Source organism: Corticium candelabrum, chromosome 20, assembly GCF_963422355.1.
Source record: "Corticium candelabrum chromosome 20, ooCorCand1.1, whole genome shotgun sequence".
Lineage (NCBI taxonomy): Eukaryota > Metazoa > Porifera > Homoscleromorpha > Homosclerophorida > Plakinidae > Corticium > Corticium candelabrum.
In genome coordinates, this window is record NC_085104.1 from 2,808,097 (window position 1) to 2,834,576 (window position 26,480).

Here is a 26,480-nt window from a genome sequence, read left to right on the forward strand (position 1 = left end):
ATGCTTGACATCACGAATTGTTTATAGAGAGGCGAGTACATCGATCAGTTGATGGATGCATTCAAGTTCATCAAGACCGACGCCAAATTTGGAAGGTACGCTATTTGATATTAAATAATGACATACATATTGTTTATTATCTATTGACTTGATATGCTTGTAGGGATTTCCAATGGCCGAGAAACGTACCACGGCAACTCATATCAGGAGACTTATACCTGAAGAAAGTCCATGCCAACTGGTGGGCGTGGAAGAAGGTTAGAGTTTGTATGAATTGTTTTGTGGGTGTCGGTTGTGAACATATTTGATATCAATGACTTGAGTTTCTAGTAATATGATTAATTAATTATTTGTGGTGTCTCTAGTTGTCTCTCATACCCGAGAAGCTGCGTGATGTGCTTCGTATCCGAGTCTACGCTTGGCGATGTTTGCGTGGAGATTTTCAAGATCGGCAGGTGCAGCAAGACGAGCTGAGCAAACCTCTCGACATCAACCAGCCTCTCGGTCCGTACCATGCTGTTGACCTGCCCGGTTACGAGGCCAAGACTCAAGCGTTGTGTACACGGTATGGTGATACGAATGTTTTCTTCTCAACACAGACGGGGAAACTGAATCGCTCTGGGAAATTGGACAGGTGTGTGTGTGTGTGTGTGTGTGTGTGTGTGTGTGTGTGTGTGTGTGTGTCTATGTTTGTGTTTGTTTCAGACGAGTTCTCCTCCTGACAAATCGTCGTCTGTACAAAATGGACACCAAATTCAAAGTCACACCAAAACGAAGCATCGAGTTGTCATCCATCCAATCCATTTCACTCAACAAAACCCCAGACTCATTCGCAATAATTCGAGTCAAAACGGTTAGACACAGCACACGATTTCATCTCCATTTTCCTTTCCACTTTGCTTACCTACCCTGATATGTTTCTAGACTGGCCAAGATTCTGTGTTCGACTTAGGCTTCACATCTAAGAACCTCATTGGCGAGTTTGTCGCTCACCTGTTTCTTGCCTGTCAACGTGCAGGCAACAAGTTGTGTGTCAATATATTCGACGGAGTTGTGGAGTATGATAACAGCCAGAAGGCAGCCGGTGGAGCAAAAGCTCTCACGTTTCGTGCCGACTCCACTGCTCGAGATCCTGGAGATCCCGTATGTCGGTACGAACGTCAAACTGTGCTCTATAGTTTACCAAAGTCGTGATGTGGTAGAGTGTCTAAGAATGAGAATGTATTGTTAACTTAAATATTTAGTATGTTGTTGGTCTATGCCGGCCATTAGTAACAGGGTTTTCTATGACGTCGTGAGTTTTTATTGACAAGAGTTCATGAGTAATTGTCACACGCGTACAGTATGATATGAATTTATTGATTTATGTGCCCGTATGGGAAGAATGAAAGAATATTTCGCAACTGAATTTGTGGTCAATACATTTGCACAGCACAAACATCAACGTTGCCTGAACATCAGCAGACACTTTAGATCAATACTGGTAATGCTGCTATGGTACTTGTCCTCAACGCACATTGTCTCAATCTGCTTAATCAATGATGATGACTCAAGCCTGGTTGACAACATGTTTGTATTGATGGTATCCCTACAGTACCCAGAGATGCTAGATTATGATTGGGCCTAGGCATCTGTCACAATATTTCCGTTCCCGTTTGTTTCTCATGAGCTGAGGAGCTCACATTGTGAACCAGACGTCACCCCATCCTGTTCACATGTATTGGTAGATTTGGTCTCAAGTTTTCCATCTCCTGGCACGGCTGCATGCAGCACTAGTCTTCATCTAATTTCTATGTTTCCAATCATTTTAACTAACTAGACAACACATGGAAAGCACAAACCTCTTAGAATGCATGCCATTAACAATCATTTCCATAGAAACTATTGGGAAGGTTTTGCGTTCAAATAGCATGTACACATACATGTATACCATTTAATGACATCATTCATCCAGCAATGATGCCAAGATGGCATGTGTGTGCAGGAGCAAAATCGGGCGTCATCTCACTTGTCAAAAAATTCAAGTGGAGCTGACTGCTCGAGAGGGAACCCGGATCCGGAATAACTAATTCAAAAACCTAATCAATTGTTTGACTACTAATGCTCTATTGTCCTGCCAAATTTGATCAAAATCCATCGACACGTTTTTGAGTATCCTGCTCACATGCCAACACACCAACACTGATGAAAACAATCTCTTTGGCAGAGAAAATTAAGAATTGTATATCCTGTTGCAGTGTGTTGTTCTAGATGTTTGACAACTGTTACTGTGTAGGGGTATATGTCCAACCGCAAACACATAAGTGGAGGTAGCCAGGCATACACAAAGAAGCAGCTGGCAAAGGGGTGTGGTCCATTGCTTTATCAGAGTATTTGCCAATTTCTGATTTCTTAAAAGCGTGTGGGTATCCCTGTGCCGTAGGGTACTAGACAAGTACAGTATGCATACCCCAAGCTACGCCACTGATAAGATATCTGCCCTGATTATAAATATCCAATTTGTCTTATTAAATAAAGATCATTTAGTACAGTGGAGTGCTGCTGTCTGTCTGCCTGTCGTTGTGTGTGTGTGTGTGTGTGTGTGTGTGTGTGTGTGTGTGTAGCTATCTCAGCGACTGACTTCAAGGTTGACGTCGAAAGACGTGGAGGGCTTAACATTTGTCCATTTGTGTGTGTGTGTGTGTGTGTGTGTGTGTGTGTGTGTGTGTGTGTGTGTGTGTGTGTGTGTGTGTGTAGCTATCTCAGCGACTGACCTCAAGGTTGACGTCGAAAGGCATGGAGGGCTTACCATTTGTCCATTTGTGTGTGTGTGTGTGTGTGTGTGTGTGTGTGTGTGTGTGTGTGTGTGTGTGTGTGTAGCTATCTCGGCAACTGACCTCAAGGTCGACGTCGAAAGACGTGGAGGGCTTAACATTTGTCCATTTGTGTGTGTGTGTGTGTGCGTGTGTGTGTGTGTGTGTGTGTGTGTGTGTGTGTGTGTGTGTGTGTGTGTGTGTGTGCAACCTCAATACACGTGGGTCACTGACCACACATCACGTGACCATAGCATAGTAAAGGAAAGAGTAAGCATCTTCGTTGCACACAACTTACTGCACAAACAAATAGACGCAATTTATTAAACTCAACAGACACCCTAACAAATGACTTCCTTCATCACCCACCAACCAAATGTTCACACCAACCACCACTCTCTATCATCAGATCTTATTAAAGGCAGCGACATCGACACTCTGAACCTGCAAGTACGATGGACCTTAGTAATCACAAATTGTCTCACACGTTGTGATACAACAACTCACGTTATCTTCGAATTCTGTTGTTATCTCCTCACTTAGATCTTCGATGCCAATCTTCTCGTCTTCTACCACACACCCGATCTGTAGCTTCTTGATGCCGTATCCGACCTCGACCAATTTTGCTGAAAACATTGAAAGTGTAATATGTGTCACGTGATGTAGAGCAACGTCGACTCACATGCTCCCCATACAAGACCGTCTCTTGTTATAGAGCGGACACTTGCCTCGACAACTTTCATGTCTGTTTCGTCGCTCCACTGACAATGCAAGACTGGTTAGTTACATGAATCGGGGATACTATGAGTGATATGCTCACTGGTTTGACATCTAGGACGACACTTGACTTCGCTATGACAGAAGCTTCTATGGAAAGCAAAAGGTGTCATGGTTTGAACTGCCAATGAGTAGGATACGTTATTAGATTTAGTGAAATTAGAACAACAGTCAAGCGCAGAACTCACACACACACACACACACACACACACACACACACACACACACACACACACACACACACACACACACACACACTGACACAGACACAGACACACACACACAGACACAGACAGACACACAGACACAGACACAGACACAGACACACACACACACACACACACACACACACACACACACACACAGACACAGACACACACACACACACACACACACACACACACACACACACACACACACACACACACACACACACACACCTAAAATCCTTAAATATCAGGAGCTGCCTCTCAGGTCACGCCCCAAGCTGTCAAGCTGGGCCCTGTGTGCTACTCAGGAAACTCTGGGTCTGCACTAGCAAACTCCTGGAGCCAGGCCTAGCACTCGCAGAAGCACCGACTTGTGAAGCCAACTGTGGTGTGAGCACCCGAAGTCTCACCAGGACCCCAGTGGCTTATGTCACGTCACAGTCGATGGCCGCTTAGGATCGTAGTCAATGACCAGGCACTCATTTATACTCCTGAGTCAAGAGAAGCAAATGTTTGTTACTTTCTTGCTTAAGGAAATTATGCCATAAATTGCCATCACTGTGACTTGAACTTGCAACTCTTCAAGGTCTCGAATGTAAACACTCCACAAGATGACTCTCTAACTAACTGAGCTATCGCACCGAACACACACACACACACACACACACACACACACACACACACACACACACGGACAAACAGACAGACAGAAATACATACATACACACAGATATGCAAACAGACAGACAGACACACACACAAACAGACAGACACACATACATACATACATAGACAGACAGACAGACACACATACATAAATACACACAGACACACATACATAAATACACAGACACATAGACAGACAGAAAGACAGACAGACATGCAGACAGACACACATACAAACAAACAAACAGACAAACAGACAGACATACAGACATACAGACAGACACATACAGACACAAACAGCGCATGACACTTGAGTAAATCAAAAACAAAACTGCCACAAATCGTGTTCACCCATCACGAGCAAGCAACATCGAATGTGGTCACACTTTCCAAAGTTAAAACAATAAATCACAATTAATAAATCAATTTAATTAATTAATCAACTCACATACAATAATGCAAAAATAAATTCAAAGTTTGACGTACTTTTCTGTTTCTTAGCTTCATATGCTTTCCTCCTTTCTTCCTTTAATCGCTCAGCAGCTTCGTCTTCCTACATCCGACCCACAATACATAACACACAAAAACAAGACCGACTCTCAGTGCAAGACACTGACCTCTTCGTCTGATTCAAACAAGTCAAAGTCGTCGTCGTCATTGTCGTCGTCCTTCCTTGTAGGCGCCGCCTCAGATTTGACATCTACTGAAATATCTAAACACAAGTGTTAATTAATTAATTATTTAATAATTATTAATTATTAATTAATTAATTAAGAACAAAAGAGACAACAATCTGTCTGATACCTTTAGCCCGTTCTTTCTGTGTGAAACTCTGCATTTGTGCTTCCAAACGAGTGACAGCAGCTTGGAGACTGTTTGCGACTGCCAATAGAGAAGAATAAATAATATTTTATCATATAAATTTATACGAATTTTATACATAAATTATTATTATACATAAAACATTTGTCAAATTAACATAGTTTGATTTTATTGATAACAACTGCTAACTCTAGTGTAGCTGATTTCAATCAACACGCATGCTACCCTATTGCTTTAGTAAAACGTTGCATGTAGTTCTCGTGTTTGTTGTTTTGTAGATTACTTGTAGACAGATAGTTCACCGAGACAAAATACGAAACACTCTACTAGACGAATCATATGTTTAAGTGTTGGTGCCGCTTTACATTTTGAACTTTCAAACATTACTGCAAGTAGCCACTCAGCCACTCAGTAGCAAGTAGCTTCACCTTCATTATAGAGTCATACATAACACCTTCATTCTCAGACCCCCTTATAATTACCCTCATTAACCCCCTCTAACACAGACACGCACTCGCGCGCGCACACACACACACAGAGACACACACACACACACACACACACAGACACACACACACACACACACACACACACACACACACACACACACACACAGACACACACACACACAGACACACACACACACACACACACACACACACACACACACACACACGTGACACCTCTAAGAGTGAGCATGCAAAGCCCAACTGCCACAACTAACTAATAAAACCTTGTAGGTTACTTCAACCGACAACAACGTGTCATACTGCCGTGCTACATCCAGCACCTTCTCTCAACTCCTTGTTCTCCTTTTCTAACGCCTTCAGTCGTCTTTCAATATCGACAGTCGCCGCTGCCAAAATAGCATCACCGGTTGCGTTCGTAACGTCGACGACATCAATAGCATGGCCCTGTCAACCAACCAAACAAACAAACAAACAAAATTTGTCTCACAAATATTTAGCAATTAGTGAATGAATGAAGCACGTGGTATTTCACCTCCTACCTCAACTACGAGGCCTTTGTGTGCCTCTGCCAGACGTTTCTGGTGTTGCGCTTCTGCAGCCTCGAAACGCCATCGGTCACACCACACCGAATCTCGTTCATAGAGAAGTCCTGATGCAGACATGGTGAGCGGATAGAGAAAGTCAAACTGACGTTGAGCATGCGCAATCAAGTAGATTATGTATAAATCACGTGATTAGTGATTTTGGAGTATGGCGAGTGGAGAAGCTGTGGCGAAGGGTAGGGTTGTTTTTTTGAGATGTTTGTTTTATGGTGTGATGTTGATTGACTTTGTTTAGGGTGTGGTAACGTGTTCGGGCGTCTTTTCGACCACAGAGCCGCTATACGCGGTGAAAATCGCTATTTTGTGAAGGAATTTGAAGTTAGTAGTATTGCTGTGTGCGTGTGTGTGTGTGTGTGTGTTTGTGTGTGTGTGTGTGTTTGTGTGTGTATGTGTGTATGTGTTTTTGCGCGCGTGTGTGTGTGTGTGTGTGTGTGTGTTTGTGTGTGTATGTGTGTATGTGTTTTTGCGCGCGTGTGTGTGTGTGTGTGTGTGTGTGTGTGTGTGTGTGTGTGTGTGTGTGTGTGTGTGTGTGTGTCACGTGTTGTGTGTGTGTGTGTCACGTGTGTGTGTGTGTGTGTGTGTGTCACGTGTTGTGTGTGTGTGTGTGTGTGTGTGTGTGTGTGTGTATGTCACGTGTGTGTGTGTGTGTGTGTGTGTGTGTTTGTGTCACGTGTGTGTGTGTGTGCACGTGTGTGTGTGTGTGTGTGTGCGTGCGTGCACGTGTGTGTGTGTGTGTGTGTGTGTGTGTCCAGATTGCCTCCACAATTCTGTATTCTTTCTCAAAGAAAAAGAGAGGCAACCGAGACTACGACCAAATCAAGCAATCAGTCGAAATGGTAAAGGATGTACAACACTGTCTGTTACCAGAGAACGTGAAAATGTCGAAGGACTTCTTGACTCCAATGCAAGAAAAAGGTACAACACATTTGTCTCACAGCAACCAAAGACCACTACTTCGTCACAATCACAATTCTATATCTAGTGAACGAAGTACTTTCAATGGTGAGTGATGCACTCCAGATTGAACAACAATTCGAGGTTTTAATACAAAATTTCCTTTTTGATATCAACATACTACAGTTGTTTGTTATCTTACTTTTCTTTTCTAGACAACAAGACAGGTGAAGGATAAAAGGGTGTCTGAGAAGGACCTGGAAGACTTTTTGGCCGATTGTGCAAGAAAACGGCAGGAAGTGGACGACGAATGTGAACAAAAACTATCCAAATTCAAATCAGACCTATTCGATAAGAATAAATAGGATACAATTGTAAGATTAATATATTATTGTATGTAAACTTATTTGTGGCTGCTGATATATTTTTGGTTGTATTGCTGGTGAATGTAAACGGGTGTTATGTATGTGGTGAGTAGTCAGTCATCTATTGGTAATCTTGTGTGACTTGGTACAACTTGTTGATGACAGTGTTGTTTATTGTGAATGCATTCTTCAATCGAACATATAATACAATGTAATAAACAATAAATAGTATATAAATATAATATATAATAAATATATAATATATAATATATAATTAATTATATATTATATATTATTTATTATCTATTATCTATTATACATTATGTATTATATATTGTATAATTATAATAAATGCCTAATGTATAATATATAAAATAGAATATATGTGACTTGATTCCACTGTATGTCACATATTCTGCATATGTGAGTCTTGCAGACAGCCTACTGCCCCTACACATGTCTACTCACTGACACAACAGCCACGGTATGTACAAATGCATTCCTGGTCCATCGAGCATGAGTCTGACTTTGGGCATTATGCTGTCTGTGTTTAGTGAGTCAAGACTCAATGTAGTCTTAAACTTAATTAATTAAAATTTATTAATTAATAAAAAGTGTCATTTCTGCCTTCTGAAAGAGTTTACAGTCCATGGCCAAGCATGGATCCAGTATTTTGCAGTACAGGGGGCAATGACCTTCCAGCCTTGCCATGCCCTTTTCTGACATCCGAGAAAGGCGATTGCCAAGTAAATACGTTTGTAGCAATGAGATTAATTGACGACAACAAACGCTGTTGAACGTTGGCCGAATGTGTCTAGTTATTGGGACCGAAATCATGCTACTGTACTGCTATAATTCAAACCACTTTATTACACTTACCATCAAGACTGAGTCAATCAATTATGTCATCTCTATATAGTATATCATCAGTCAGTCAGTCTATCTGGCTGACTGGCCCGAGTGGGGTGGGGTGGGGTGGGTCGATGAGCCACCTATAGATCCGTGCCTGCCATACAACACCATTTACCAATAATATGTCCATAGATTGCTCCAATGGCACACGTAATTAAAGACCCTTGTTTCTGACTCCATCGTGTTATATAGATAGCATGCATACACATACTGTATACATCACATCAAACAATTTCGAGTCATAATTTGTTTTTCTCTAGTTCCTCATTTGCTCCTCCCTACATTCGGAGATCAGACATTATTAACTGAGGGAGAGCATAATAGGTCGATCCCGTCCTGTCACCGCTATCCATGCAAGTGCCAAATCTCAGTTTCGCATATCTGGCATTGCTCGGCCAAATCCAGGCGATTCCATTGGTGAAATGCTTGGGAACGTTAGTCATAGGATTGTTCGGGTCTTGCTTGCTTCGTTCAGTATAACTAGGTAGGATAAATCCGTTCCATCGTTGCCACTTAGTCTGATTGACTTTTGCAGATTTGAAGTACGGATTGTTCATGGATCCTTCTTTGATTATGTTATTGTTCTTATCGTATGCGAAGAATCCAAAGTAGTTGGTGAGATCAGACCCTGTACTCAAGATCCAGATACTAAACTCGTATTGCTTTTCGTGATTGATCATAAATGCCTCGGTAGTGTACCACGGATCGTAACACAGTCTACTGTTATTGCCCACGACGAGAGCTGTAGGAGTGTAACGTCCTATAAATTTTAATAATTAACAAAGAGTGTTAGTTATCACGCATTTGATTATTATTTTACTATTGTATTACTACATTTATCGATTAATCATTAATCAATAAAATTAATCAAGAATCAGATCATACATGTACGTACATACAGAATGCATCGAACAGGGGCATAGCGTGACCTCTAGAAATGGGGGGCTAGACTTCACGCTGATACTGGACACGCCCACTTTTATTAGATTTTAATTATTTGACTGATACTTTGTAGTTATCCACACACATATCCATACATGCATACCCAGACCTGCAAGTAGTTATCATGTTCCCTCACGTGAGCAAACGGTTGAGAAACATGTGACAGTGTGTGCGTGTCCGTTAGAAGAATTGAAGCCTAGGTAGAGTAGACCGTACGCTTGTGTCTAGCCAAAATATACTCCATATTCTATAGATATCAAATGCCAAGACGCCACTTGTAAGTTTCATTAATAAACCTAATAACAAACCACTTTGTCCACTAGATTCAAATTCCTAGGTACTACATGGACATGTGATTCACGTGAAGCCTTGGTATTCCAATACTTGATTACTTAAAGCGCATTTCCAAGCATTACGTATTTAAAATCCACAAATTTTAAGACCACACCTACAAATGATGGGGCTATAGCCTGGTCTAGACCAAGCCACGCTACACCCCTGCATCGAGTGAGATACATGATCACTTGATTTCTACATCAACATGCATAACAGTTGAACACAATTTGTTGTTTTGAGTATAACTGTCAGTAGGCCACTATCTGTTGACTCATAGTTTCTCATCAGAAGTTCATCTCAGAATGATGCAGTCGGGTGCATGGACCATTAACCATTATGCCATTATTTTTTCACGTACTTCGATCTTATACGAACTGCACACAATCGACTGCGGATGTCCAAGACCATGAGTACTAATTAATATCAAGAGTAACTTGTTTACTACCATAACAATAAATCAAATGCTGCAGACTGTTTCATACTAATAAATCCTCTACTGAAAGATGGTCTCCTTTGTTGTCAAACAATACCCACAAAAGTTGATCAACACAGGCAGGTTGCTAGTGAATCGAACGGTATTGCACATGCATAATGGAGATAATGGCAATTTCGTGCGGAGCATATTTTCCCATGCTGGCGCTGATGAGAAACTATGAATCAACAAATAGGTCCTGACATGTTCGTACGGGATTCATCTTAAACTTTTTAGCAGCATTGTAGTCAACAAAGTCTAATCACTCGGCTTACTAAGTGCTGCTCTACTTTCCTCACACCGGGCAAGTAGCCAACCTACAATTGTTTGTATTGCTCACGAAAATTCTGCGGTGAAGGCAATAGATATACTAGCAGTGTCGTAATCGGATGCCAAGCATCAAGATTGTGATTGATACACTAGTAGTACTCAAGTTGATTGTTAATTAAAGTTGCACTCATGTAACGCAACAGTAATGCTTACAGTGTCATACTCAGAAACAATTCTATCTTGCACAAATACATCTTTAGTGAACATTCACTGAAACGTAATCAGTGGTTCAGTCTTTGTCCCATTCTGTTCGACCTCTAACCCGCCTTACAATTTTACTGTTGCCCAATCAGCTGTGGCTTATTACATGTCACTGTGTCTTTGTTGTCTATATAGCCAGAGTAGAGCGACAAAGACAGCTGACCTCTGCTCAGTAAACAGTGGATATTGTGGGCAAGTAAACACAGCTGTGGTGGGAAAATAGTACTCGCCATTGGTGTGTGGCAGGAGTACCATAGCTCGCCACAAAGAAAGTCTAGTCACAATTGTGAGTAAATTACTCACCCCGTAGAGCCCTGTGTCACTAAATAATGGCACTTTGATATTGTAAATCACCGGGAATGTGCAGTAAAATATCAACTCATTTGAATTAAGTATCACTGCTTCGGTCCTTCTGCTTACATAACTAACATATACCATATTATTTCTAACATAAACACGTCCTTATTTTTCAAAGGGCCTGATATGTGTCTTTACTAGAGACATGTCTTTGTTGGTTAATTAATCAATGTTGTTGAACTCAACTGTGCATACATTAACAATACAATTTGGATATCATTTATTACCATCCAATAAACTATGTTTGACTGCTGGTGATAGGACGCGTGCTTTTATTGGAGACTGTGACTTTTATTCATTTGATGAGGTCCCGTAATAGGTAGTGTACTTTATTGGAGACGCAACTGTATTGGAGACCTGTGTTCATGTTAGAGAAAATATGGTAACTATTCCTAGTCTTATATTCACAAAGTACTGTGTATTGTACTGCCAGGCTTGATGCATAGCTGTCAGTTTGTATATTACAGATGTATATGTGATAATGGTATACACAGGCATCGGTCCTTAAATCTATCTCTCCACTCTTTCTTCTGTCTGTCTCTCTATCTGCAAGTCTGACTGCTCATACAACGTGTACAACAACTGTCAAAGGTGGCCAAGTTCGGATAAGGCTGGTGCCTTATTTTTATAATTGGTGTGGCACCAGGAACGCATCCTGGTGCCCAAATGGAAATGACACGCCCATGTGGACCTACCTGCAGGAGGCTGGTTTGAAGCTACCCACCTACCTATATAGTACATACACACATAGTATGTACATACATTAAACATACATACAGTACATACTCATGTATGTATGTATCATCATGATACATACAGTACATGCATGCATGCAGACAGACAGGTAGGGGGGAAGGCACACAGACACATGATTGACATTTGTGATGCCTTATCTTCACGGAATCACCACTCTTCAGTCGCAGTTGTGACATCACCATCTGCTTGAGTGGCATCAACCCTTTGTGCCAATCTTTGCTTGCTACAGGTGGCACCATAGCTAACGCTAGTTGGCCACCCCTGATTGAAGTACCACTGCTTAGGTGCTTCTGCATACATAACTATTCCTAGTTTTATATCCACAAGGTACTGTGTGTTGTACTGCCAGGCTTGATGCATTGCTGTCAGTATGTATATTGCAGATCTATTCGTGATGATTGTGTACATAGGGATAGGTCCTTAAATCTATTTCTCCACTCTTTCTTCTGTCTGTCTCAGTCTGACTGCTCATACAGCAATTATAGGTTGAGTTACTATTACGTGAGAGTTTGGGTTACTGCCAGAGGGAAAGCCGAGGGCTCTAACCTCACCCTGAGTGCTGGTAAGAGCTTTATAGCACACTAATCATACGATAAGTTATTTATATCATGGTCACGTGACGTGTATAAGTGAGAATGCGATAATAACCAGAAGTAACTTATTGCACACTTGCTGTGCAATACGTCATATAGACCACCTCGATACGTGCTCATGACTGGTCGCATGTCACGTGACCATGGTATAGCTAATACAGAATTTGAATCCACAATATTAACCAGCAGTTAGCAATTACGTGCAAATCAAGAGAATACATGTACATAGACAGTCAATCGTTATTATAGTTTATTAATTGTGATATTTTTACGTACCGTTTACGAATGCTATTCCACCATAATCGACATCACCAGACCATTCTCTTACATTTGATATATCAAACGTCCTGGCTAGTGGGATATTGACATCAATCAGAGGAATCAATGTTGTGGTAATTTCTTTGACTGTAGGAAATGTGTACCATGTCGAATCAGGGATACCAATCCCTGTGCCATGACACGATCCAAATCGTAGAGCAGCATAAGCGGCTTCCCGTGGCCAAAGCCAATCGATGCCATTAGTATGAAATGACTGAGTGTCTGCATTCGGAAGACCGTCTTTGTCGTGATCATGCATATCGTGAGGGAGAACAAATGCAGTCCATTTTGTCCACCTGTTTTGATCATTGTTAGTGTCTTTGAAGTATCCCTTGTTCCAGTTACCACGTATTCTCACTCTGTATTTATCGTAAACATAAAATCCGAAATAGTTATGCATCGTCGTTCCCTGAAATAGAGCAAAAGCTATATTTCTACAAATGTTCATATGGCACATACGTATTCGTATGCAATACTTCTACTGCAGATACATAACAGCTAGCAAGCAGAGGAGAAGGTTAAAAAGAAAGGTGAAATATCATATTTCCTTGAATAGTAACCCATGCGTCACTATTTTTCAAATTGATTGGAACGTTTACTAATCAAGCATGGGTTAATTACTATTTTTTAAAACTGATAACTGATCAGAACCACAGGGTTACTAATCAAGCATGGGTTGCTATTTTTCAATCAAGCATGGGTTACTATTTTTCCAAACTGATCAAAACCACAGGGTCACTATTCAAGCATGAGTTACTATTTTTTCAAACTGATCAGAACCACAGGGTTACTAATCAAGCATGGGTTACTATTTTTATCAAACTGACCAGAGCCACAGGGTTACTAATCAAGCATAGGTTACTACTTTTTTCCAAACTGATCAGAACCACAGGGTTACTAATCAAGCACGGGTTACTATTTTTCAATCAAGCATGGGTTACTATTTTTCCAAACTGATCGGAACCACAGGGTTACTAATCAAGCATGGGTTACTATTGTTCAATCAAGCATGGGTTGCTATTTTTTCAATGTCTGCTGTCATGCATGGTTCCAGTTGAAGTAAATTTGAAGACCTATGCAAGTATTAGAGGAATAGGCTTTTGACGCATGCACATGCGACTGCCAAGTTACAATAACCTCTATTTAGTTATCGATAGTTTACTCAGTGTCCTCGATCATCAACCTAATCTCCTAATCGTCACGATTATTGTCTTGATCTTCCTTCTGACTACACAAATTTTTAGTCTATTTCCTAGTCCTTACCGATGACTTAATATAGATGCTGAATTCGTACGCCTTCATCGCATCAACTCTGATGTAGTCAGTTGTTGACCAGCACGAGTAACAGTCTACAACAAACGTGACCACGTGACCTACCATCTCGATCTTGATGCACAGGTTTTTGACTCGCTTGTGTGCCGCTCTTCTCTACACTCTGCAGTTCGAACGTGTCGTCCGTCCGTCCACACGTCTAGGTAAATAAGGGAATCGAATTGAATCCAGTGCGACGTGTCATCAAACTGCCAGTGAGGCACAAGATTATCGCCGCTCGAGTCTCGCGGATGCGCAAGAGCCTGAGCAGAATTCACGACATAAATATCATACTCTACATATATAGTCAACAAGCGTTAGATTACTTCCGTATTTGAGTACCTGGTTGAAGCAAAAACCCGCGAAAATGAAAAAAACCATGCAACGCGCTGCCATTGGTGCTGAGCTCCTGCTGCAAGCTGTGACAAACGATATGCAAGATCTCAGTACTCTATAGATCTAGGTAAGGTATTTCAGCGCGTTTACAGCATGTAGTCACACCTCTCGGCGTGAGATAAGCGAGGCGACGCGGAGTCCAACGTGACAGGCATTGTGACCGGTCACAACATCAGTCGACGGTATCACGTGAAATCGATTCAATACAGAATGGTGGATGCAAATTTTCGCCTGCCACGTGTTATAATTAGTACCGGCGACCGCTCGTCTACGGAAGGGAGACTCGTCATGGACAGTCTGACTGCTCAACAGTCGCGTTGACTTTCGAAAGGGTAAGAAGCATGTCTTAAGCTGGATTTACAATATGCAAACGCTTGAGCGTCGCGTCGCGTCACGTCGCGAAGCACAAATTCAAATTGTACTACGTGAACCAAGTTCTATTTGAGCGTCGAATCGGAAGCTGTAACGTCGCGTCGGAAGTAGCACCTTCATTTCGACCAATCACAGCCAACTATAAATGCACGTGTGGCTTCCGTGGGCAATGATCATTGATTTGGACGCTGTACTCGACGTTGAGCGGTCTATAGATTGTGTAGGTAGCTGTCCTTGCTTGTGGATGATCAACTGCAAGACGTACAAAGACCTGCGTGCATGGGAGAACGCCTAGAAATTGATTTTGAGCAAGCTGGGGGTTCCGGCAGAGTTGTGCTAGTAGAAAATCGAAGCGCGAGTGGTCAGTTCAATAATTCAGGCAGCGACGTCTACGGCGCGCTGAAATCGTATTGTGAATGGTACGACGCGTGTGACGCGATACGTGCCACTCCCACGCAAGACAACGTGACTGGACGCACGCGACGCGACGCTCAAGCGTTCCCATATTGTAAATCCAGCTTTACGTAACTGTTAGGCGGTGTTAGTCTCGTGGTTAAAGTGAGACAATAGAACATTGAGTAAAATCGCGTGATGACGCCACGTGTCGCGTGCTAACAAAAAAGACCAACAGCCAGCTAGTCTCACGGTACTGGTGTCTAGAAAATAAGAACGTTTTGCTACGAATGCAATAGTGCGCACGAACGCGCCTTGTTTTGGAAGTTGTTCTAGACAAAGCAACGACAGTATGGCTGTATGGCTCTGGCTGTACTCAGCCGCTCCTAACGCGCGCAGGCTAGAGGCTCGAGAGATTCCGCGCGTTGCCACTCTCGCCTCTCGGTAGAAACATCCGGGACTCGTGCTGATACCGTAAAAACATCCGGGACTTCAAGGGCGAGTTTGACTGACTCTGTGTTTTTGTCGGGTTTTCTGTTCTTTCGTTGTGTGCTGTTCCACGCGGCGGTAGAGTCTGGCTACGCGATACTACAACCTCTAGCGGCTCTTCCGTTACGCGTCTTTGTTGTGGACGTCCAAAGACAGATTTTTACTAACCTTGCATGCTATATATGCTATAATGCAACTTCTAGGTACACACACACGCGTGGGTTTGTGCACACTACATGCATGACGCGTCAAAACCACTGGCTGACACTCTGCAACACTGACATGTTTAGACATAAGATACTCACTACAGACAACAAGCCCATACATCCATACCCTAGAACCAATACATGCATGCTACTACACGTGCTACTACACGTGCTACTACACCTGCTATCACAACAACAACACTGCAGTTCAACGGTCACTGCAATTACTAACACACCCCTGCAATTACTAACACACCCCTGCAATTACTAACACACCCCTACTATTACCCCTAACCCCCTAGGGTTACCCCTACTATTGCCCTCAAAAGACATGCATGCACACGATGGAATTCTAACCATTCTCATCTCTAGGGCATCAGATCGGACACCACCACCTGAGGAATGGCAAAGTAGGTCTTTCCTTTTCCGTCTCCATCTCCGTAGCAAGTGCCAAACCTCATCTGAACAAACTTGGCATACGGCGGCCACTTAAAGGTTTCCTTTCCATTCCTGAAGTGCATAGGGATCTCGGTGGGTGAAGGGTGTTTGTGATCGTATTTATGTGGGAGCACGAATCCATTCCAACGTTTCCATTCCGCGGTGTCATTCGCCGATTGTTTGAAGTACGGCTTCTCTGTCACTTTCATCACTGCTATATCTGTTGTCGCTGTTGTGGCATTGATGAGTTTGTAGTCGCAGTCGTAGACAAGAAATCCGAGAAAGTTGTGTAAATCTCTTCCCGTGCTCAAGATCCACACGCTGAATTCATACATCTTCTTGTGATCAATCTGGAAGTGCCGTGTAACGCCCCACGGGTAGTAACACGACTTGTCTAGCTCGTCGCTACGAGCTATAGGTGTGTGATAGCCTATCAACAGAGGGAATAATATAAAGCAATGACAAGACAATGCACATTGTTATTTGAGTTACAAATATCAATGCTGTGTGAAAAGTGCTTAGTGTGACGTGGATGAAATGTGTTGTAGCTCAGTGAGACATACAACTGGTACTGAATGTACCTAATTATTAATAATTAATTATTTAATTAATTATTTATTTATTATTAATTGTTTAAAAACGTAAAATGCAGACAGCATGACAGCAATCAGATAAATATTAATACACTTGTGTAGAAAGGCAGATTACTCTAACACAAGTGGAGAGGCAAACGCCCCACCCCTCTACACTAACATGGCTGATAGCAACCGACTCACCTGGTTGGCTGTTTCAAATCGGGTGTGAATCGTTAAACAAGCCGGAACTGCACGCATGGGATGGAAGGTTTGGTTCACATCATAAAACTTTACCTAAATACGTTGTTTCCATTGGTCGGTGACCTGATGCAATTAGAGTTACTAGAACCTTTTAGCTACCCTGGACACCACGTCCTTTTTCTCACCCCACAGGGTGCTCACTATGGCTAGCAATTTATACGCTGGTCAACTTACGCGCCTGCCGTGATTTCTATGCTGCAGTTACCCTCACTGCTAATTTCCTGCACCTGTTAGTCTAGTAGCATCCTCCTTTAGAGATGATTTCACTTAACAACACACGGAGCAAGACTACAAAGCTGCAAACTTTGCCTTGTAACATGGCTTGCTTAAAGGCGCAGATCACGATCAGACATCCGCACTTGAGCCGATCTCAAGTGAGGTAGCTTTTGTGTCGTAGCTATCGTACGTAAATTGCCCTTTGGTTCTGTGCTGGTAGGCAGGAGGGTCTTGGACCCGGACTCCAACCCCTGCACCTTGTCACGTCAACCCCTGAAATGGGGAGCTAAAAGAGACAGTAGGGGATATGGGGAAGGGAGGAGCACAAAAAATTTGAGCTTGTGTCGCAACGGCACGAAAGCTAAGACTAAGTTGGCGCACCAACGATAATTAACTTATGTGCATGCAACCTAATTTTGGTACCAACCCAGGCCCAACGCGCGCGCCGGCTCACGGGATGGAGTCAACTTCGTTTAACTACATTAGATACCATTCATATGTTGCACATGCGCAAAGGTCAATAGATGAAACTACTTTTTAACTGGCTATTTAGGTGTTGATTGACGGCCACAGCAGCAGTGTAAGCTTTAAACAATGCAAATTTTTGGTGCTCACTGTGAACTGAGTACACTTGGTTACTCTGAGAGAAAGACGTCACTACGGCAGATGCGACATACGGGAACGTGATGTATGTTTTCTGGTCACGTGCAGAGCGTAAAGAACTCCAATCTGGCTCAAAGTGCGAGGGTGCTTGTTGAATTTTACTGAAACTGCAGTGTAGCAATCTCAGTTTGAGGTTTTCCAAGAACTGCATCTAAAAAGCCTAGAATTTAGCTACCAGAGTCACGGTCTAACGCAACCTCATCATACTGCAACGTCTTGATTGTTCCAATTCAGGATATAGAGAGACTTCAGTGCACCTTAGAGCATTAAGTCCTCGCGATTACTGAGTGTTGAAAAAGTGCACCCTTTTCAAAGAAACCGTGACCCTGCACTTCTAAGTTGCTGCCGATTGGTGAGGCTGCATCTGAACGTCGGACATTCTTGGATAAATTCAATTAATGTCAGTTTGGTGGTGCCCAGGTGGAGAAGGGAGCATCCACTCTCTTCACATTACCGAGTAGTTTTCCCACTGCTCCAGAATGCAAGACAATGGGACAATGGTGTTACCTGGGTTTGAAATCCAAATTTGAAAAACCCTATTTGAGATTGCCTCGAGTGAGACTGTATGTAACTCAGTAGCAAAGAATAGAAACAGTCTGTTTGGGTCTGCCTACTTCTTGCATGGTTACTATCCGCGCAAGCCAGACTCTTCCGCACAGTGGCTGAACTACAAGCACGTGAATAATGCGAGGAGCTTTTTCCGAAATTCTCCCGTGCTTCACGTGCGTTTAGTTCAGGTGTTACGGGGATTTGTGCACACTGTGCTTTGTGTACCTTTGCAATTCCAGACTGTCGACTCGATGCTCCAGACCTCATGTCAGGTACACATATCACCGGCCATGATGCAAAGCTACTAGTGATTTCCATACCCTTGTGCCCAGATTGTTTTCAAGCTACTCGCAATCGTTCTGCAAACTCTCTTTTCGCGATCATCTAGTCCGTACGAAACAACAAATATATCACGTAACAGTAGTCATTCACCCGTGACCGAAAAATGACTAGGAATCGAAGAAGCCGGAAGTATGATGACTGACTCAACCGGATGATGACCGACTCCTAGAACAACCAGATGGTGACTGTGACTCAACCGGATGATGACTGTAGCATGCTGATCAAGTGTACGCTAAATATTTACAAACACAGCTCTAAATCTGAATTCAGTAGATGAAGGTTGTTGCAGTTGTGCAGTTGAAAGTGTCTACAATCACGAGCAGTTGTGTATCATAGCACATCGAATTGATTCGTGCACATCAATGCACGTACAGCAATGTCTCCAGTTGCTAGTTGAGAACTGCAGGCTCGTAGACCTACCTATGCCCGCAGATAAGTCTGCAATCCTCTCCAATTAGCTAATGTTCAAGAGAATCTCCTTCGTACATCAATAACGTTAGATTGGTCATGCAGCAACAGACTGATTACCTAGTACTAACCTAGACTTCACCTCACAAAACAATCGACGCTTAGGACGAGTACAGTATTATGTATCAATTGCTTGAAACGTTTTAGTCACGGTCTGGGACAGAGAGCAAAGCACAGGGGTACACAAATCACCGGGGTCTGAAATCACCAGCAGCTTTGCACCATGGCCGGTGATATGTGTACCCAACATGAGGTCCGGAGCATCGAGTCGCCGGTCTGGAATCGCGAGCAAAGCGCGAAAGTACACAAATCACCGGGTGCACAAATCCCAGTCACACAGGGACTGTGGGAAAAAGCCTGGCTTGCAAGGTTACACCATTACCTATGTAGACAGTAAATGCTGGTGTCTTATTGCTTGCAAACCTTGCTGACTGGTGTCAACACTCAACAGACATTCAACAGACACACTAGTTCAATGTTAATCAATTTAGGGCAAGTTTGGTGATGTGAACAAGCGAGGCATGCCATCAGGTAAGGTAACGGGTTTGCAACCAAGCCTTCTCTCTGTGCAAGCAGTTCCAGCTTAAGCGCCTCCTCTCGTGTGCTAGCAGGTGAACAGCACGTGAGGTCGCACAGTGAGCATGGGAGGAAGACTTGACTTGCGAGGCTATAGATGTAGCAACTCATCACCAGATATCTTAAAATGGAAATTAGAGTGATTATCCTCTCTTTCTTGAAAAAAATACAAAGTGTGTCGACACAAAACAAGATAAGCTTATGCACATGAAATATTACAAGCAGATGGTCATGCCTCGATATTTGCATCTGGCTAGCCCACTTGTGACTAAACCAGCTCATTCATATTGAATGGACAGGATCAGCTTAATTAACATTGTTCCCAAATTTGCTCGTCACGTTTACACTGGCATGTTCGACTAAGCTCCAGTGGGCTAGCATGTTCAAACATGCTGGAACATGCCGGTGTAAATGCAGTGAACTACATACAGCATACAACTTCTACATCATGGTATATACTCTACACAGTCTACAAAGCTCAACAACTGACACTAATGTGTGCATTTGTTGTTTTCATGCACACAAGTATCTTATGATTTACTCGTGATTGCAATGATCTTGTTGGCTTACCATTTACGAATGCTATTCCACTGTAGTTCGGTGCACCCGCCCACTCTCGTGGTTCCGATATGTCGAAGGTCCTGACTCTGGAGTCGGAGGTGAAGTATGTCTGCAGAAGTCTCGGTGTAATTTCTGTCACGCTTGGGTAAACAAACCATGCTGTACCACGATGGTCGTCTTCCTTGCCATAACATGATCCGAATCGTATGCTAACGTAGCTCGCCAACTTTGGCCAAATCCAGTCTTTTCCATTGGTGTGGAATGACTGAGAACGTTCTTCGAGATTATCACCGTGAAGCATGTTGTGTGGGAGAATGTACCCCTTCCACCTCTTCCACCTGTTCGGATCGCAGTCGCCCTTTTTGAAGTAAGGGTTGCGCCAGTTGCCAGAAATTTTTCTTTTGTTGTCATCATAAGCGAAGAAGCCAAAGTAGTTGTCCATATCCTTGCTCTAAAAGAATTGAGTTTTTATCAAGCAGACAAACACATGAATAAACAGAGAAAACAGTGTTGATGACACATACAGTACCGCAGTAATGACACGACCCGATATGTTGACAAGTAGAGACACACACACTGTACCTTAATGGTTATTGTATACCCTGTAAATGACTCTACTGGGTGTGATTACAAACTAAACATTATCAGGGTTCTTCCCAGGAATACAATAATGTGGCAGCCCACCACGCTATTACTGATTCTATTATTGACAGCCACACTAACTCTTGTCCCACTAATCACACCATTCTTACACAGTCTTTGTCACATTGGCTCGGTTACGAAGCGTTGTTGGGGGCGTGGTCATCTTTTTACCCGCTTATAAAGAATAAGAAATGAAGGCTAAAATTTCTCAAAATCAACGAAATGAAATGTTTGTACGTTGTGTACTATATCCTATTCTTCTTTCGTCACTAATCATCTAACAACATAGAAAACAGTTGCTAGCCTCAGAGGCCCATGTGCTAATTTTGTTCTTCTTTCTTCTTCTCCTCCATGGATATCTCTTTTTACACGTTACGTACAGCTGTGAAACTTGAGAAAATGCTTTAGAATTAAGAAACTGAAAGGAATGCTAAAATTTGTGTTTCTTTCAAGCAGATTTAATCCGACTGCCATCAATGCTATTGCACATTTCGGGCGAATCACGGAGCAGTATTTGCGATTGCTTTTCCATGGCAACCAGAGACAATAGACAAAGTGCCAATCAAATAGGCCAAAAGTCTACGAAAGAGTTTGTCACGAGAAGGGCATCCGGAACTACTATCAATGGCAGCGCATCCGAAACTGCAATCAATGCAAGATAGTGTACACATCTGGAGCAAGGCTATTATCCCGCGTTTTTTGTAAGAGCCTGAATTTGTGGCTAATGTCACCTTTACTAAGTAACATAATATTGTGTTGCAGTACTGTAGTATGGAATTCTCATACATTCCTTAGCTGGTAAACTTTGGACTTCTATCTACCATTTCTGAGCGTGGCACTCCTACTGCTGAGCCACGCTGCCACGCTGTATCGAGAATCCTGGGTGATTACAAACTAAATATTATGAGGGTTCTCCCCAAGAATACAATAGCGTGGTGGCCTGCCACACACTTTCGCTGGCCCACCACGCTACAGCTTATTTTCTTGTTGATCGCCACACTAAACTCTCGTCCCATTAATCACACACCAACTCTTACATAGTCTTTGTCACATTTCTCTATATATACTAGATAGCATGTATGAAAATTAGCTGACAGTATGTGCAAATTAGACACACGGTACACACAGCTAGGTGTACAAATTCGTAGTTTAAGATCTCGATCGCTTTGTTTATTTAATAGAAAACTGAGGACAACTGAGCTCTCAGGCTTGTAACTACATTTAGAATGTGATACTGAAGTGTACCACTGCATCTTCCAACTCGCAGTGTTACTCTCAAGTTGCAGTGTCTGGATTCGTTGGACTGGACTACTGGACTCCAATCCACACCCCAATAGTACCTCTGCATCATTGCAACATCGCTTTTTGCCATGCTGCAAAGAATCTAGATACATGTACGAGTGTACATGATGTACAGTACTGTAATACATCAAATACATCAAATACATGGCATACGAATTTGCCTGAATGCGCAAGAGCAGTAGCATGCGAGCACCAATCTTGCCTCTATTCCCACGCCAAAACGCATGAGATGTCATGTCCCTTATTAGTACGTAGTAGATAATGAAAAATTAAATCTATCCTGTATGTGTAACCCCGTCGTCAACTAAACAGCAGCGTGCCATGCACGTAGAAGCCTACCTCTACTCTGCCCGGCCATGTCTAGACAAACTTTCAGTGGAGATCCTTCGATTGCGACAGCACGATATTCATCGTCTAAATCAACCAAGATTGCATTCGGTTTCTTCTTGCCAAGCCAGACAGCACAAAAGGACGGTTACGCATGTCAAAAATTTGCAAGCCTCTTTCAAAGTCTCTCTTTTAACACGCGTACGTTACTCTAGCCTCTAGGTACTGTGAAAAAGGCTAGTCAATTGCTAGGTTTTGAGATCATGTTACTTCTCCATCTTTTGACTTTCTGTGTGCTCACACTAACTAATTGGATGTAATACTTGGGATCTAGCAAGTAGGTCGCTACACCAGGGTCGTTAGGTTGAGTGTAAACACACCTGAGGTGGGCCTGTCTTCTATTGGTGGTCATTTGAAATCGATAAGCAATGTACGATTTAGCTAGGTAGTGCATGCATTGATTCCTCGCAGCGGACATCGTAGAAACGAAGCAACAGCAAAGGTATTGGAGCCCAGTAGTCCAGTCCAGTAGTCCAGTCCAGCGAATCCACAAACCCCAAGTTGCACTGTGTCATATGCATTGGTTGTGGCATTCAGTTCAGTCAACACGGCTTGATGGCAATCGAAGTTGATTTCCTGCCAGGACACTTGAATGTATGTCACTTGAATGTATGTTGCGTGCAATAGCTACACGATGCAAAATATACCTCACTTGAGATCAGCTCAAATGTGCATGTCAGACTTGAACCGTAGAGAGCAGACTGCATGTGTCGTAGACCCGCCCATCCCACCATGCTCCCAAAAATCTCTAGCGAGAACCCCAAAACAGCATTCTTTTTTCCAAATTTTAGGTGTCTGCCTGTGGACTGGCAATAGAAATGAACAAAGTTAATCGTAAAAGCTGCCTTTCCTTGAGTAAATTCACGGCAATCAATTTGTTGGATAATGAGCATGAGCAGAAATGACACCCGATTGACAACTAGCCTCAACAGAAGAGTTATTAAACTTTGACCCTCTCTTTATAAGCCATGGGATACACGCCTGACAGTTACAATCAAGATCCAGAGTTTCTCTAGCAATGCCCAGTGTCTCAGGCGCTCACCCAACATAGCACGCAGCTAAAGCCCCAGTTGCCAGTCCATTACAAGCGACCAGATGAGTAAACCTAAATCCTCTAATAGAATAAACGACAGAAATAGTAAACAGCAGCATTCGAGAAAGACATCCGAAGTGCCATAGAGGCAACACACCCACACACGTTCTAAATATCTCCTCAACTCTTACCGTCGTCTTGATGTATATGGTGAACTCGTAGCCCTTTTTTGGGTCAATTTTGATAAAATCAGACACAGACCAGCAATTGTAGCATCCTGCAAACGCATCATAAGCAATAATCTCGTCGAATACTCGATAATTCTCGTTCTTTACACACACACACACACACACACACACACACACACACACACACACACCACACACACACACACACACCACACACACACACACACACACACACCACACACACACACACACACCACACACACACACACACACCACACACACACCACACACACACACCACACACACACACACACACACACACACACCACACACACACACCACACACACACACACACACACACACACACACACACACACCACACACACACCACACACACACACACACACACACACACACACACACACACACACACACACACACCAATTCCTACTAAGTTAACTCACCGATGTGATTCTCCTCTAAACATGTCGCAGCGGAAACGCTTGTTCCGTCCGTCCATTCTACCGACTTGATACTCGCTGGAAATCGCCTCCAGCCAGACACGTTCCCAAACTGCCACTGCGGCAAAAGATTGTTCGCGGACGAGCCGGCATGCACCTGTGGTAAACCAATTCCCAATCTAGTCAAACAACAATGGCCGCCAGCCGCTTTCCGTATTCGCTTACCTGACAGAGTACGAGAAACGACAAGAGGAAGAAGGCAAGCAACGCCATTGCGGTGTGTACTAGAGGCCACTTGTGAGGTCTAGCGACGGTAAGTGCTGTATCGGTAGACGACTCTCCGCCCCTTCTTGGATTTGTAACAGATACGAAGTAGCTACTTCGCAGGTCGTGTTACAGGCAAGCCGCCTGGAAAGAGAGCGAAAGTTTAGAGTGGTAGTAATTAAACAGTATCGTTCCTGTTGGTTGTTTGTCGATAACTGCGTTGTCTGTAGCTCATTTGTGGCTGACACAAACTTTGCTTAGATAAAATCCAATGACGTACAAACCATTTGACACCTTTTAGGTATTTAGGTATAGCATGTTGTGTAAACTTACACTAATGTTGACATGATAATGGAATAATGGCATCATTTACACATACAGTTATACATTGGACGACACTCTCTGATCCGCCCCGCGTACATGAAGGTCTGGCCACGCGAGACTAGATCGGCATTGCGGTTTGCGTGAATAAACGCGCGTGGTGGTTTGCTTGCTTGCTTGTGTGCGTGTGTGTGCGTGTGTGGTGTGTGTGTGTGTCCTAAGCACACGTGGTGTTGCCCGGACGCGGAAGTATGACGCGGCAGAAAGGGTCTGGATACGCGAGACTAAGCATCACCAAATCTCTAGAATAAATTAATTAATTAAGTTGAGCGTTTGACCACACTCTATCAGTCAACTTGGCATACTACCCTTCACCTTTAATGCACAAAAACTGTAGACTGCAAAATAGACCAACTGCAGGCCATTCACACATGCAGTGACAAAGCAGACCTGCATTACCATCAAAATTTACTGCCAGGAAGTACAATGCGGGAAAAAGTTCAAGGACTGGCTACGCGAAACCTATCATCTAACTTAGCCGCACGTGGGCAAACTGTTCCCAGACGTCTCACGTGAGCGGCTGAACTTTGTCCAATTACCAACGTCACTCAATATGGTTGGGAGTAGGTGTGACTAACCCAGGCGACGTGCCCTGGCTCTGCCAATTTTGAAGGCATACGCTCAGCAACGACACATCTGTACAAATTGTTCATAGCATCACAATTTACAATTCACTAGGTCTGCAGCTTAGCTAGAGCTAGAGACCGCGCGCCTTCTTGCGATACGTATACGTACCTTGAGAAGTCGACGTGCTTACTAAAGCTCTGTAATTTCAGACCTACGAAGTAAGACATTAGCAGAACTCAACGAAAATCGCCGCGTAGAAAACTAACTCGGTCGGCTCTGCGACTGGAATTTGTCGTCGAGTCGAGTCGGTCACGTGCAATTTACTGTCCCGGATGTAGGGACCTTGCACATTTTTAGTAGCTACATAAAATTTAGATAGAGAATGCAATTGCACATATTGCGCTATACATATACTCTAGATGACAGTGACTTAATTAAAGAGAATTTTATTTTCAATTAATATCAATGACTAGTAATATGATATCTATGGGCCTGATTAAAAATTATAACAATTTTTATTACAACTTTTATTAATTCATGTCAACCTACGTTTTTCTGAGACTCGGCAAACAGATCAATTACATTATAATCACTAGTGCGTATTTAGGGAGACACAGACGCTAT

At 42.9% G+C, this 26,480-nt stretch overlaps 5 protein-coding genes across 7 annotated transcripts in view; 2 read left to right on the forward strand and 3 right to left on the reverse strand.

The window, feature by feature from the left end:
• LOC134195314 (unconventional myosin-Ia-like) overlaps nucleotides 1-1,408 on the forward strand; it is a 17,261-nt gene extending 15,853 nt beyond the window's left edge. Inside the window, exons 21-25 of the mRNA XM_062664325.1 lie at nucleotides 28-95; nucleotides 164-257; nucleotides 366-634; nucleotides 706-853; nucleotides 925-1,408. Coding sequence (XP_062520309.1) covers nucleotides 28-95; nucleotides 164-257; nucleotides 366-634; nucleotides 706-853; nucleotides 925-1,194 — 849 coding nt within the window. The 3' untranslated portion in view covers nucleotides 1,195-1,408. The remainder of the gene's footprint in view (nucleotides 1-27; nucleotides 96-163; nucleotides 258-365; nucleotides 635-705; nucleotides 854-924) is intronic.
• Nucleotides 1,409-3,086: 1,678 nt separating this feature from the next.
• Nucleotides 3,087-6,428, reverse strand: LOC134195615 (elongation factor 1-delta-like). The gene is made up of 9 exons (XM_062664668.1): nucleotides 6,276-6,428; nucleotides 6,057-6,180; nucleotides 5,249-5,326; nucleotides 5,062-5,156; nucleotides 4,931-4,997; nucleotides 3,613-3,659; nucleotides 3,475-3,553; nucleotides 3,300-3,418; nucleotides 3,087-3,236 (listed from the first exon to the last, which is right to left on the reverse strand). The coding sequence occupies exons 1-9, from the start codon at nucleotides 6,396-6,398 to the stop codon at nucleotides 3,198-3,200; spliced, it is 771 nt and encodes a 256-aa protein (XP_062520652.1). The 5' UTR covers nucleotides 6,399-6,428; the 3' UTR covers nucleotides 3,087-3,197.
• A 27-nt stretch (nucleotides 6,429-6,455) lies between these two features.
• Nucleotides 6,456-7,791, forward strand: LOC134195897 (biogenesis of lysosome-related organelles complex 1 subunit 5-like). The gene is made up of 5 exons (XM_062664991.1): nucleotides 6,456-6,514; nucleotides 6,574-6,656; nucleotides 7,124-7,253; nucleotides 7,321-7,376; nucleotides 7,448-7,791. The coding sequence occupies exons 1-5, from the start codon at nucleotides 6,487-6,489 to the stop codon at nucleotides 7,595-7,597; spliced, it is 447 nt and encodes a 148-aa protein (XP_062520975.1). The 5' UTR covers nucleotides 6,456-6,486; the 3' UTR covers nucleotides 7,598-7,791.
• An 886-nt stretch (nucleotides 7,792-8,677) lies between these two features.
• On the reverse strand, nucleotides 8,678-14,544 carry LOC134195853 (uncharacterized). 2 transcript variants are annotated; one of them, XM_062664941.1, is made up of 4 exons: nucleotides 14,468-14,544; nucleotides 14,192-14,388; nucleotides 12,773-13,223; nucleotides 8,678-9,269 (listed from the first exon to the last, which is right to left on the reverse strand). In XM_062664941.1, the coding sequence occupies exons 2-4, from the start codon at nucleotides 14,192-14,194 to the stop codon at nucleotides 8,788-8,790; spliced, it is 936 nt and encodes a 311-aa protein (XP_062520925.1). In that variant the 5' UTR covers nucleotides 14,195-14,388; nucleotides 14,468-14,544; the 3' UTR covers nucleotides 8,678-8,787. The 2 variants fall into 2 exon arrangements, with proteins under 2 accessions (XP_062520925.1, XP_062520924.1); XM_062664940.1 differs by lacking the exon at nucleotides 14,468-14,544 and having other exon boundaries at nucleotides 14,078-14,205.
• Nucleotides 14,545-16,037: 1,493 nt separating this feature from the next.
• LOC134195664 (uncharacterized) lies at nucleotides 16,038-26,182 on the reverse strand. 2 transcript variants are annotated; one of them, XM_062664726.1, is made up of 7 exons: nucleotides 26,123-26,182; nucleotides 26,025-26,067; nucleotides 24,870-25,052; nucleotides 24,648-24,801; nucleotides 24,186-24,271; nucleotides 20,640-21,081; nucleotides 16,038-16,849 (listed from the first exon to the last, which is right to left on the reverse strand). In XM_062664726.1, the coding sequence occupies exons 3-7, from the start codon at nucleotides 24,915-24,917 to the stop codon at nucleotides 16,350-16,352; spliced, it is 1,230 nt and encodes a 409-aa protein (XP_062520710.1). In that variant the 5' UTR covers nucleotides 24,918-25,052; nucleotides 26,025-26,067; nucleotides 26,123-26,182; the 3' UTR covers nucleotides 16,038-16,349. The 2 variants fall into 2 exon arrangements, with proteins under 2 accessions (XP_062520710.1, XP_062520711.1); XM_062664727.1 differs by lacking the exons at nucleotides 26,025-26,067; nucleotides 26,123-26,182 and having other exon boundaries at nucleotides 24,870-25,146.
• Between the last annotated feature and the right edge of the window lie 298 nt (nucleotides 26,183-26,480).

What these genes read in the sequence shown, in the direction of transcription:
- LOC134195897 (XM_062664991.1), top strand. Translation starts at nt 6,487, where the DNA reads ATGGCGAGTGGAGAAGCTGTGGCGAAGG. An exon ending in GACTCCAATGCAAGAAAAAG is followed by an intron (nt 7,254 to 7,320) that starts GTACAACACATT and finishes TTCTATATCTAG; the next exon opens with TGAACGAAGTACTTTCAATG. An exon ending in AGATTGAACAACAATTCGAG is followed by an intron (nt 7,377 to 7,447) that starts GTTTTAATACAA and finishes TTTCTTTTCTAG; the next exon opens with ACAACAAGACAGGTGAAGGA.
- LOC134195853 (XM_062664940.1), bottom strand. Translation starts at nt 14,194, where the DNA reads ATGGTAGGTCACGTGGTCACGTTTGTTGTAGACTGTTACTCGTGCTGG. An exon ending in GCATCTATATTAAGTCATCG is followed by an intron (nt 13,224 to 14,077) that starts GTAAGGACTAGG and finishes GCTCTATTTCAG; the next exon opens with GGAACGACGATGCATAACTA. An exon ending in TGGAATAGCATTCGTAAACG is followed by an intron (nt 9,270 to 12,772) that starts GTACGTAAAAAT and finishes TAAAATTTATAG; the next exon opens with GACGTTACACTCCTACAGCT.
- LOC134195664 (XM_062664726.1), bottom strand. Translation starts at nt 24,917, where the DNA reads ATGGCGTTGCTTGCCTTCTTCCTCTTGTCGTTTCTCGTACTCTGTCAG. An exon ending in CGTTTCTCGTACTCTGTCAG is followed by an intron (nt 24,802 to 24,869) that starts GTAAGCGAATAC and finishes GGTTTACCACAG; the next exon opens with GTGCATGCCGGCTCGTCCGC. An exon ending in TGGAATAGCATTCGTAAATG is followed by an intron (nt 16,850 to 20,639) that starts GTAAGCCAACAA and finishes CTCTGTTGATAG; the next exon opens with GCTATCACACACCTATAGCT.
- LOC134195615 (XM_062664668.1), bottom strand. Translation starts at nt 6,398, where the DNA reads ATGTCTGCATCAGGACTTCTCTATGAACGAGATTCGGTGTGGTGTGAC. An exon ending in ACAAAGGCCTCGTAGTTGAG is followed by an intron (nt 6,181 to 6,275) that starts GTAGGAGGTGAA and finishes GTTGGTTGACAG; the next exon opens with GGCCATGCTATTGATGTCGT. An exon ending in TCGTCCTAGATGTCAAACCA is followed by an intron (nt 3,554 to 3,612) that starts GTGAGCATATCA and finishes TTGCATTGTCAG; the next exon opens with TGGAGCGACGAAACAGACAT.